Source organism: Epinephelus moara, chromosome 2, assembly GCF_006386435.1.
Source record: "Epinephelus moara isolate mb chromosome 2, YSFRI_EMoa_1.0, whole genome shotgun sequence".
Lineage (NCBI taxonomy): Eukaryota > Metazoa > Chordata > Actinopteri > Perciformes > Serranidae > Epinephelus > Epinephelus moara.
This window is the reverse complement of record NC_065507.1, coordinates 13,582,179-13,595,206: the sequence shown is the minus strand read 5'-3', so window position 1 is coordinate 13,595,206 and position 13,028 is coordinate 13,582,179. Positions and strand designations below refer to the sequence as shown.

The following is a 13,028-nucleotide window of genomic DNA, read 5'->3' as shown; positions in this document are numbered from 1 at the left end:
TAAGTTCTGTTAAGTCAAACCAGAATGAGCCATATAGCATCCTGTCAAAATGTATTTGCTCGTACATGAGCTGAACTTCTGGATGACAGGGTGGGAATGTGGGACATGCAAACAAAAGCATGTGTCTTCGGGTTAAATCAACCCATCACTGCGTTTGATGCAAAATGTTTTCAACTCTGCGTAATGGTCTTGTTATTGTTTATTGTTCCTGAACTGATGACCAGAACATAATCAGAATGACTGTCTCTGGCTCAGTGCCAGTCAGCTGTGTGTCCTGCTGAGGTGACCTGGAGAGAAGCCTCAGCGCCTCACTACTGGTACTGGTGAAAAGTAACTGCACATAAACTTTAGCTCTGTACTTGTGTAAACATTTTTAGTTATTTTTACTCAACCTTAGTATTTACATACACGTCTGATACATTTAATGTTACAACTAGTTACATTTCCAATAAGATTTCACATGACTAATAATAAATACAATGGAATATTTAAGATTGAATCAGAAGCATGTTTCAGATAAACCGTAAAACTTAAATTAAACACACAGCTCCTTTTACTAGCCCAGTGTGGCTACACGTTTTGACATATAAACGCCTGTCTCAATTAGACGCCTGGTCTGGTTGCCAAGCAATTCATTTTTTTGATAGATGTTCTTCGGATGTATAAAACCAACCAAATTATGTGTCCATTCCTTGATTAACCTCTAAGTTATTCATATTCTTTTAGTCCGTAAGGGAGCTTAAATCAAACGAATCAAAAGGGTTTTTCATAATAATTAATCCAAGTTTTGAGTATTGTTCTAACAGGATAAAATGGGGTTGTGATGGTACGCTGGATGCTGTAAAACCCGAGTGCCGTAACTCAATCTCTTTTTAAAGCTCCATCTGTGGGAGCTCGATCAAACTAATGATTTGTAAGTGATATGTCTGAAGACTAATTTTTAATCAAGTAATATTCATACTGAAGAAAAGGATAACAGGAGCGCTGCTGGTGTCCCTCAAACCACCGGTGCTCATGGAAGGGTTAAAAATCTAGAAGGCATAAAAAATCAAAGTCCAGGCACTCAGGTCGGTTTGGAAAAATTAAAAAGCCTTTATTTAATGGGCAAGAGTCATTAAAAACAATGAATTAATATTCATACTGGTTTCAATCAACAATTTGATTGTATTTCTTCATCTTTGCGGAACAACTGTTTTGTGTAAAAATAATGTAAGGCCTGTCCCTAATATAGGCCTGTTGATTTCAGTGATTTAAGCAAATAATAGCCCGGGCTACTAATTGAACTTTTACAGTAAGTTGTTTACAGTTTCACCAGAGGATTTCCCCTTGAAACTAATAAAGTAAAAATATTCCACTATATCACAAAAAATGGGGGGGGGGAAAAGTCTGTGTTGCAAAAGCTGCACCTGACAGGTGACCTGCCAATAGGTGTTGAATATAAATACAGTTTAAATACTGCATGTGAATACATTATTATTATTATTATTATTATTTTAGATTTGGTTGTGTGCATGGTGTTAGTTTACAGTAAGTGTAACGTTTTGCTCATACTTTTATAAATGCGATGTCTTTGCTTTTATTTTTTCTTGTTTGTTGTTATCATTATGATTATTACTGTAGTGACAGTCGTAGTAGTAGTAGTAGTAGGCCAACTGTGGCACTTGTAGCTGTGGGTGACGCACAGGGACAGCCCCGCACATACAGGACAGAAGGATCGTGTCCACGCCTTCTTCATCCCATCAATGCTGTGTCCACATTCACTCCTGCCAGACACACAACTGCAACTGACAAGGTAAGACGTCAATAATGTGTTTTTATTATTTGGAACATTTACTAACAGGGAATTGTCTTTTTTTAAGTAGTTTGCATGAATGTGCGGCGCTGAGCGCGTCTCTCCACAATGCGCACGTCCCCCTTATTAAATCCAGCTGAGCGCGGCTTTTCCTCTGGAAGCTCACTGTGTGTTCAGTGTGTGTGAAGCGGCTACAAGACTCAGCTGCGCGCATGCAGTCACTTGCATCTTCATTTTCGCTAACGGCCTTATTGTTTCCAAATATTTGAGGATTATAATAAGACGCTTCTAAAGTGACACACTTGCCGCGGGAGTGACCCCCCTTCTCCTCCTCTCCTCTCCTCTTCTCTCTTACACACACACACACACACACACACTGTGGGCCTTTCCTTTGAGGAACTGGATCTTTGATCTACACAATGCCTGTGTGGGTTGAATGCAATTAACAAATCGGCCACTTGGTTTACTGCAGGACCCTAATGGAAACGTTATACTCTGTAAACATATTTAACATGCTTAACGTGGTTAACGTTTGCTGTTGCTTGTGTCTCTCATATAGACACATGGTGACAAATGCATGCTGGTATTTTCCACAACAGCCCAAATGCTCAAGAGTCTAATTATACAGCATCTAAACTTGGACTATGCCTTATTCAGTGAAAGTAATTTATCTAACTAACTAATCCTGGTGCCTGACCCTTGAACCCAGCTCCATGAACACTAAAGAAAGGACGGGGTCGCTCTCTTAAATTTGACATTGACATTATTTTTAGCACCTCAAACTGTAGACTGACATGGGTCAAAATACCTCATGAGAGCACCCACAATATTTACTCGAGTTACTGTAGCTAAGGGGAATCGGAAGGTGTGTGCACCCACTGTACTGTATTGACAGTGGGAATGGGAAACTGGTGCATGGAAGTTAGTTAAGGTCATGTCCAGTGTGCTGCAAATCAGTTGTTATATCGTTAGTATTTGTACAATATTATTATAATATTCCAAATTCATAGATAGATAATAACATGTTTGTGTGCGCGTTGTGTTTCTCTCCCCAGGATTTTCCATGGCGACAATCTCTCCTTGCACACGCCTCGCGCTTCTCCTTCTGTTGCCTCATTTCCTGACTCTATCACTCGCAGCTGAAGATGACCTCGTAATCGACACTAGGCATGGGAAAGTTCAAGGGAAGTTGCTTTCAGTGCCGGGGGGTGATGTTAGAGCATTTTTGGGAATTCCTTATGGGAAACCACCTCTGGGGAAACTGAGATTTAGAGCCCCACAGCCTGTAGAGAGATGGGAAGGAGTGAGGGATGCCACCAAATACTCAAATTCCTGCTACCAGGTGCCGGATTCGAGCTTTCCAGGTAGGACACACGTTTATGAGTATGACATGTACTGTGGATTATTCAAGTGGGTGGTGTGAGTTTAAGTACTGCCAAAAAGAGGTATAGTGATTAAAAACACCTGCCTAAAATGTCAGCCAATATTAGATGACTCACCAGGACTATAAAGACCCCCAAAGTCCCAAAAGAGGTTTATTTATTTATTCATTTGAGCGAACCAAATTCAATTTTGTGCACCAAGTTATTATTATGTGAAAACAAAATAACAGAAACAAAAAAATCCAAACAAAATAATTAACAAGGTCTTTACTAGTTGCCAGGTTTCAATTTTATTTTTAGCGTCAGCTCAACAGCATTTCTTACAAAACCAAATGAGTGGTGTAGGCGTCGTGTGCGTGTGCAGTGGGGTGTGTCATACTGTGCATGCATGTAAATACGCACCATTTGAATGGTGAGAAAATTCCAAAATGCCGACATCTGAGCCATCAACTATTCAGCAGGGCATTGAGATTTCTCATGTGTTGAACTCTCAGCAGGAGCTAATGAAATGTGATAAGGGGTGCAGGGTCCAAGGTAAGCACAATCATTACAAACATGAATGTGTCCCTCGAGTAGTTAAAACATCCATAAAACTGGGGGACATACAAGAGAAACAAGAATTATAAAAACTGATGCAGCAAAGGCCAAGATATCTGTGCTTTTAGCCCCTTTCAAAATATTTAAAGCTCTAAAGACATTGGATCCTACACTTGCCTTGATGTAACTTGATAGTGTCTCCTTGTTATGCAGTGCCTGGTAAATGCTCACATCGTTTATAAAGTCCACAAAAACATTTTGTAGCACAGACTTTTTGTTACAAATTCTAAATTTCAAAGCCCGTTCCTGAAATAAACCTGAAGACATTACTGTGACATCATCAGGGGTGATTTTCTCAGGGTGCCTTCACACCTGCCCTGTTTGGTTCGGTTCAATCAAACTGAAGTTCGTTTTCCCCCTTAGTGTGGTTCGTTTGGGCAGGTGTGAACACAGCAATCGCACTCAGGTGCACACCAAAACAACTGTACCGAGTCCCTCTTGAAGAGGTGGTCTTGGTCCGTTTACAAACGAACTCTGGTGCGGTTCGTTTGTTGTGAGAACGTGTTCCGACCTCGATCCGAACCAACTGCAGTCACATGACACATTGTTTGGGTTAAACATGAGCATGTTACAGTCCTGGAGGATTATTAATGTGCACCTCCTCCTGTACTGCCTTAATATGCACATTCAGCACATCCAATGCATCAAAACATTGTTTTCTAGTTGGAGCCGCGCCTCGTTTTCAAACTGTATGGTTTGACTAAAATGAACAATGACAGCAATATAGTCCACGATGAGCAGCGCTAAAATCAACCTGTGTAGTTGTCCCTCCATTGTGACATTAGAAAGTGTCACATTTATCTTGCAAGTGTACTCTTCTTCAACATTTTGTTTACTTCCAGGATTTTGCCCGCAACCAAATTCTGACCAATCAAGAGCAGTTCTCTCGTGCAAGGCAATTATGCAGCTTTGTAACAAAATAAGTCCCTGATTCAGACCAAAGCAAGAGAACTCTAGGTCTGAAGGCACCCTAACCCTCAGTCAAGGCTTCTCCAGTGCCACAGTAGACATAGCACAGCAGTTTTCTCTGGCTGAGTGTTGCTACACATGACAAGTAAACTGGTCTTTATGCATAAAGTCAATAGACTGCCCTTTAAAGTTGAAACTTTTCATACTGTAAACAGACTGTGGTGAAAATGAACTTGCTTCAGTGGTGCTTTGTCCCACTTGGTCGACCAAAGTGTGACAGAGCACCAAGGGAGTCCATCTAAGTATGTTTGAATAAAAGATGACCTTAAAAGACCAATGAACTAACCTAAGGTAAGCGTGTCAGTGGTGGCCAGCAGTTATATAACACCATGCCACAAATATAAACTCCCCTCACAAACAGACACACCCATGCACAGCATGTGAGTAATGGAATGATTCATTACTGCATTGTAGACGGTAATAAATCTTTAACATAAATAGTAAGAAACACTTTGGAGCCACTTCATCAGTTCAACAAAGAAAAATGCATCCACATTTTAAAAAAGCACATAAAAATTTGATTGAATTTGATACAACCCAAGAGACGGGTTGGGGGTGGGTCATGGATACATAGCTATTTATAAACACAGCCACCTGTCAGGGATTCTTTAGAAGCCAGCTACAAGTGCCAGGCATATGCACAGAGGAAATGCCCAAATGTACTCCAAATATAGATATGACAGCACAGACAGATATGGACAGAAGGCATTGATGTTGGACTACTGTTTCTGCTTTGGACAAAGCTGTGCTTATTAAAAGGAAAACAAACATGGGGTTTATTTATTTATTTACTGCTTCTGTAACTGTTTGAAAGCTGTTGGTCATAAATGGCCATATGAGTGAATCAATCTGACGTGGAACATCAGCTAATCTAATCTCGAACTATTGCTTGCAATAAAGTGTCATAATGAAGTTGACCTTTAACTGACCACATGACTCATATCGCAAGTGAGTTTATCTCTAAACATCTAAAGGCACTGAAATAAGTGTATATATACAATTGCTGGAGTACAATGCCAATCAGTCCCTAGTGACATTGATAAAAACTGTCATTTTGTCCAGGGTTCAAAGGCGAAGAGATGTGGAATCCAAACACTCCTTTAAGTGAGGACTGTCTATACCTAAACGTCTGGTCCCCACGTATCAACAAAACCCAGCCTCAGCCCATGCCACTGGCTCCTGTCCTTGTCTGGATCTATGGAGGCGGGTTTTATTCAGGAACCTCCTCTCTGGACGTATATGATGGTCGCTTCTTGAGTAAATCTGAAGGTGTTGTTGTGGTATCAATGAATTATAGGTAAGAACTCAAGTAAACTGAAAATATAAAATAATGAGTGGACATAGTTGATGTATGTAACTAGAAACTCCTTGGCCAGGAGTAGGTTTTCCTCTTTACATACTTAGTGTGACAGTGGATTAGTGTGTTTGGAAGTTACATAAGGTCATCAGGAAATGGTAGTTGGATTGGGGGACTGTAAGCAAAGCAAAGGAGTTTGTAAACAGGAAAGTCTTTCCCAGTATTATCCCTTTTCCACCAACATGGAACAGGTTTTGCTCTGGGTCCCACGCCTAATTTAAACCGTTCAGAACACTTCAACCAAAAATAAATTGGTTCGAGCCGTGACAATATCAGTGGGTGAGTCATAATCTACAAGCTGGAAAGAGAGAATGGAGAAGGCAACAATCGAGAGGTTACGTGAGAGTTTGAAGAGCGTACAGTGATCTCATAACTAGACCCTTTCACTGTTAGTAAACACAGGCACAGACATTAGCTATTGCTAGCTAGCAAGTTCTGTTGACTTATTTTAGACAATGGAGGAAGATAACCCGAGTGGTGCATTTGGACATACGCATTCCGAGTGCTGGAGCACACTCTGGCACGAATGTACCATTTGGTTTTGCAGACCACTGCACTCTCAGAGTGGCAGAGCGCACTCTAGGCACTCTGTATGAGGAGACAGAGCAGCAGAATGCCGAGCGGAGTGAATAGGTATTTCTCAAAGTCAAGGAAGGATCCTTAAATGGCTGAATTTCAGGGATACTACATCATCAAATCCCAACGATCTCAATGTCGAGGATCCTTTAAATTCTACCGAGGACTGGGTCCTTCTTTCAGAGAAATTTCAAGGATGCATGTGTGTACCCTCCGCAGGTATAAAGTACTCACAATTCTTTTTGTATGATTTGCTGGAAGTGAAGGTGGGGCCTCTTCAATGAAACCTGCGCCAGCGGAGCTTGGCCAGAAGTTTTTATCATACAAGCATAAAAAATACTGACAGAAACCTCATAATTTACACTCTCCAATGTGTCCACTGCCAAACAATGAGATTTTTAAAATACCGTCATTAAGATAAGACAAAAATGTTTTTTAATTAATCATTTACAGCAGTGATAGAGCGTTATGTGCCACAAAAGTGTCATACAGCCTACCTGTTTGCTTTTCTAAGAATAGTCCAGAAATATATTTTCCCTAAAGGTCACATGACTTTGAAAAAACTGGTGTCATATAGAAATATAACGCTCGGTTTCTTTGACCAACAAGGCTCTCATTTTAGTGTAGAGCATCAGACTATATCTATGAACGCACCATGTCAGGTCACTCAATCTCCGGGACTGCGAGTGTTACTTGAAAAAGCAAACACTGACCAATGGGACCAGACTGGCCAACCCATGCATGGATGATTGGACAGGATTGCCGAGGGTGGGAAGGCCTGCTCTGTGGTTAATAACTATGCCAATCTTACAAAGGATGAGAACACTTGAACTGTTTCCTCCAACGTTAGCTAATGCGCTAAAAACTTACCGTTATGGAGTAGTCCAGTATTCCTCTTAATACCTCCTCAATTTCTGATAAGGTGGACATGACACCCCTTAATACACATAACTTCCCTACAACAGTTAATACTTTTCCCCTAACCTGATATGAAGTGTGCGCTGCACATGTGAGCATTTTTGACGATCGCCTCCGTCGAGTCATTTAGTTTTATCAAATTTAACTATAGCTGTCTCTGTTTTTGTTGACGGGCAGTGGCAACTGGTATGCGATAGAATTTAAGTTTTAAGTCATGACTCCTTCTATTCTGGCTCCCAATAACACAACAAAATGAAATTTTAAGATTCCTATGCAGCCTACAGCTCTGTGGTGGCGAGTCATGTTTTGCCTCCAGTTAATAAAATTACGTTATTGTGATGTCAGCCCTAAAAGGGTCTACATTTGGTCCATGCTCGTTTTTGGATAAAACAAATATCTGTAATAACTGAAAAGAAAATGCAGGTAATCAGTGCAATCTGCCATCTTGCTACTACTTTTTACATGAGTTGTGCATTGCACAACGCCCTTTGACGGCACATCCCTAATTACATCCCAAGAATCCTGAACAGAACCAGTTCAAGAACCAGAGCTAATTTGGTGGAAAAGGGGCATATGTGCTCTTCACTAATTTAGAAGATATGTGGAATCTTCAAGAGTAGTTGAATTTATCTAAAGTTAAATGCCATCAACATCTTTCCTCATTCTTGTGCTCATCTAATATAGACTCGGTGCTTTGGGTTTCCTGTCTATTCCTGACAACAAGAACATCCAGAGCAATGTAGGCCTGCGGGACCAGCACTTTGCCCTCCAATGGGTAGCCGACAATATAGCTGCTTTTGGAGGTGATCCCACAAAGGTAAAATATTTTTGTCTTGTATCCTAAAATCAGATAACAAGTGTTGCTTGAACGGTTTAAACAAGCAAGTGTTTTTTTCCAGGTGACTCTGTTTGGGGAGAGTGCTGGGTCAGCATCTGTGGGCTACCAACTACTCTCCCCAGGCAGCCAAAGGCTTTTTCAAAGGGCTGTGATGCAGAGTGGGTCTCCTAATGCATACTGGGCCGGGGTCAGCCAGACTGAGATTTGGAGCAGGTAGGGTGCATGAATTCAGTCACTAACATCTAACATGCTAACATCTTTTCACTCCCTCTTCACTCCCTCTGTCACTCATCATGTTTTTACCATCTCGTTGATTTGTCTGAAGCTGCAACATGCAACCTTTTACATGCCTAGTCCTGATCCATTGTTCACTTTCTATCTTTGCAATGCTCCAGAAAAAATGTGTCACATAACACAATTTTTGTCCTGGCAAATCTGACCACAATCATGGAAATATACACTTGGTCAAAGATTCTCAGTACATTGGTCCTCTTCTCAAAGGCTGTCTAAAATTGTGCCCCTGACATTCGCCCTCATTTCTTCTGTCACTCATTGCCTTGCTCCCTCTCTATGTCAACACCCAGGTCCATGAAGCTAGTGACGTTACTGGGATGTCCCACATCCCCTCCGTCTGATATGGAAGCTTGTCTGCTGCAGGCTAATCCTAAGACAATCACATCAAAGCAAAACGATGTTGCACCGCTTACGCTTACACCCTTTGTCCCTCATGTTGACGGAGACTTCCTACCTGATAAAGTTGAAGTAGGTGTGTGTGTGTGTGATGTCTCTGTATGTGGGTGGGTATGTGGCAACAGCATATGTGAATGTGTTTTATACATAAGTTTTAGTATATTTTCATTGTCTTACCCCAATTAGCTGATGTAGCAAATGTCAGTCAACCAAAGCTATTGTTTGTAGATTTACCATTTCAATTGATTTATTTACAATTTGCCACAAATCTTTTACACATGGAGATATTGACTGAAATTCCGTTGACATATTTACGTATGTAACCTTGCTTGGACTTTGACTTAAACCAATTGTATGCTGGTTTCAGCCTATCATCCTAACTAAGCTCATTGGGTAATTACTATAGTATTATTCGGCAAAAATTGAAAACTATCTTTCATCACAAACACCAACTACCTTTTTTGTTTTTCCCTGCAGGCGTTGCTTAGTAGTGGTACCCTTCTAAAGAAAGATGTGATGTTTGGCTTAAACAAGGATGAAGGGACTCCCCTCCTGCTGTATGGATATCCTGGATTTAGCCTCACCGGTCAGAGTCTCATCAGCAGGCATGAGTTTGTGAGTGGAGTGGAACTTGCATTGGTACATTTGAGTGATGTCTCAAGAGATGCGGCCATTTTCCACTACACTGATTGGACAGATGAGAATGACAAGATGAAAAATCGAGACTTGCTGGGTCGTCTGGTTGGAGACCATATGTTCTATTGTCCTGTGCTAGACTTTGCTCACAGGTAAAGAGCATTTCTGAGTTTATATCTATAGCCTTGTCACACACATTGTCTTCAATGAATCCTTTGCACTGCAAATGTCATATTTACACATGTGCATTTAACTTTGTATGCCTACACGCTGGTAAAAGCCGTTGCTTGAGGCATTTTGTTTTTGGGTTGCCCATCCGTCCTATTCTCGTAAACATGATATCTCACGAACGCCCTGAGGGAATTTATTCAAATACCTTCAAGAGATATCATGTACTTGTGAACACAATAGCTCAAGAACACCTTGAGGGATTTTTTTTTTCAAATTTGGCACAAACATATGTTGGGAATCAATGATAAACTGATTAAAATTTGGAGAGTCAAAAGTGAAAGTCGCTGTTACCTTGCGTCTGTTTTATTATCGTGAACATAATATCTAAAGAAGGCCTCGATGCAGTACCCTCAGATTTGGCACAAAGGTCCATTTAGACTCAGGAATGAGCTGATTAGAATTTGGTGGTCAAAGGTCAAGGTCACTGTGACCTTACAAAACATGTTTTTAGCCAGAACTTAGGAATTTATATGCTAATCATGACAAAATTTCACCCAAATGTGGAAAAAAGAGTTTTAAGGCTTATCAGATGCCCACATGCCACACAGTGGTTTATAATATAAAAGTCATTTGTCTCACTACCAGAAGTGTGCACTTGCTTTTGTATTTGATTGGCCAAAGCAGCCCCTTGCTTACAGGATATTCTGTATTTTGTTGTGGAGACAGTTGTGCTATGTCTATGTTGCTGGAAGACCCTGCAGTGCTGTTGTCTGTGTGAACATAGCCTCAATGCCCTATCCAACTGGATGGTTTGGGTCACCAACAACTTAAACAAAATAGGACAATTGGTCAATTCTCATTTCTTGTTATTGCTACAAAGTCATCTAGTGCAAAAAAATGTTCTTATTTGTCATTTTTGCCCCCAGGTATGTGCAGCGTGGCGGTCCGGCGTACCTGTATTTATTTGACCACCGATCATCCGTGAATCCTTGGCCAGAGTGGATGGGCGCTATGCACGGCTACGAGATAGAATTTGTCTTCGGAATGCCTCTAAATGCGTCCCTGGGATATACGAAGAATGAAGTAAACATGACCAAGAAGTTTATGAAACACTGGGCCAACTTTGCCCGGACAGGGTGCGCATAATCAGACAGTCAGTCACTCAAGCTGTGTGAGGACTATTGTGGCACTGTGGAAATTGTCTTGATTGGCTTTTCTGTTTATCAGGAATCCAGGCATTGACGGAGCTACCTGGCCACTGTTCACCCCTGAACGGCAGGAATATGTCACTCTGAACTACAACCAACCAGAACAAAAGAGGATGCTGAGAGCTGAAGAGAATCACCTGTGGAATACACTAATGCCAAAACTACAGAAAGTCTCAGGTTAGAACACAAACACAGGCTGTCTATCTGTCTGTCTATCTATGTGAGAAACACACACACTCACGCATACACACAGAACTCTATATAGTTATCTGTAGTAGGAGGCATTGCATCAGGCTCTGCCAGGGAGGCGTTTTGCCTAGTTTAGCCTGTGGAGGAGATTTGTATCCTGGCTTGCTCCCCTCCGCTTCACCACAGCTCTGGAGGTCTGAGTGGGAGGAGAGGAGGGTCAGTTATCACTTCACTGAACACTGATCACACACAGGGTGAATAATACTCATACACCTCTCCACGGAGGTCGTTTCTGTCTCTCTCAAGCACACACACACACGCCACATCTGCACGTGTAGAATTTTCGGTATGTACAAAGCACTGTCTACTGTGTGGCATCAATTTGTCGCCTTCCTCATCCAGAGTGACCCTTCCTCTATTGACCATATTACATTATGTAACTTGACACTTTGAAAAGAACTGAATAAGACGAAAAACGCCACATACATGTACATGTACACCTAAATCAGCTGACATTAAACCAGTTGTGTAAGAATTCACTGAAAGTCTCTTTGTCTGTCTTTCTCCACAGATGATCTTCTGTCTTGTGTAACGGGAAATGGGCTTACACTCCACTGTAACTACACCCTCCTCCTCCTCCTTCTGTTGGTTATAACTTTAACCTACTGATAGAGGGAAGAGACCTGTGTTCTGTAAGCCATATACAACAGTTTATATGAAATAATGGGCAGAACGAATGAACAAAGTGTATTGTTAATTTAAACAAATGCTCCTATTTGCTGCAGCTGTTCCTACAATAACCAGCATTTACAGTCATTTCTTAATTTAAAGATGCAGCTGCTCCTGTGTCACAGTAGCTACGTGCTTCCCAGGGGCCTGATTACAGAAAAAAATATCTAACTGCTTGTCCTATCTTCCTATTACAAAAGCAATTTCTAAACTCAGGGCTGTGTTCTATCCTATCTCAGACTTACCTATCTTACCTTAAGAAACTATAAGTATAAATTTGATTCTTCAATTGCACTGTTCCTGTCATGTCTGTATATATGTTCAGAATGTACGCGAGACTGCCTGCATCTTTGAGCCTGTATATTTCTGGTATTATACCTGCACCCGTATCTCCAGCTGACCACTTGTTTTCGGATTCTGTTACTGTCTATGTCACTTGCACTAGAAGTTCTACAGACCCTGCACATAGTTATTACATCCACACTCTCACTAGCTGGAGAAATTGCTTTCAGTAGAATCCAACACATCTACTTTCACAGGGCAAAATAATGGATGGTCATGCAACACGTATTCCAACTCATCATAAAATGGGAAATCTAGAGCGTTAGCACGTGGTCACCAAAACAACCACCATGTCCTGCACTGATTATGTAGTTCTTGCTAGGGACTCATCAGGATGCATCGGGATATCTTACTATATAATGACAAAAACTCTGTCTGTGTGTCTGTTCCACGTTTTTCTCCTCACTGACTTGGTCAACCCATGTGAAATTTGCCACAGTGGTAGAGGGTCATGGGAGTATGCAAATGGGGCAATATTACATCAATTGGCCAAAGAGGGGCGCTATAGCAACCGATTGAAATTGCAAACTTTGAATGGCCATATCTCATGCCCCATATGTCGTAGAGACATGAAACTTTGCACAGAGATACCTCTCCTCATGAGGAACAAATTTGCCTCAAGAACCCATAACTT

The 13,028-nt window shown here is 41.2% G+C and overlaps 1 protein-coding gene across 1 annotated transcript; it reads left to right on the top strand.

The window, feature by feature from the left end:
- Positions 1-1,671: 1,671 nt before the first annotated feature.
- On the top strand, positions 1,672-13,022 carry LOC126406077 (acetylcholinesterase-like). Its single transcript, XM_050070221.1, has 10 exons — positions 1,672-1,792; positions 2,848-3,156; positions 5,803-6,037; positions 8,276-8,408; positions 8,491-8,642; positions 9,014-9,191; positions 9,597-9,907; positions 10,853-11,062; positions 11,154-11,311; positions 11,895-13,022. Exons 2-10 carry the CDS (start codon positions 2,856-2,858, stop codon positions 11,990-11,992), a joined length of 1,776 nt encoding a protein of 591 aa, XP_049926178.1. The 5' UTR covers positions 1,672-1,792; positions 2,848-2,855; the 3' UTR covers positions 11,993-13,022.
- The last annotated feature ends 6 nt before the right edge of the window (positions 13,023-13,028 follow it).

Excerpts from the sequence above, each read along its gene's own strand:
- LOC126406077 (XM_050070221.1), top strand. The coding sequence starts at position 2,856 with ATGGCGACAATCTCTCCTTGCACACGCCTCGCGCTTCTCCTTCTGTTG. Across the intron at positions 9,192-9,596 it reads TCCTACCTGATAAAGTTGAA|GCGTTGCTTAGTAGTGGTAC; the intron begins GTAGGTGTGTGT and ends TTTTCCCTGCAG. Across the intron at positions 11,312-11,894 it reads AAAACTACAGAAAGTCTCAG|ATGATCTTCTGTCTTGTGTA; the intron begins GTTAGAACACAA and ends CTTTCTCCACAG.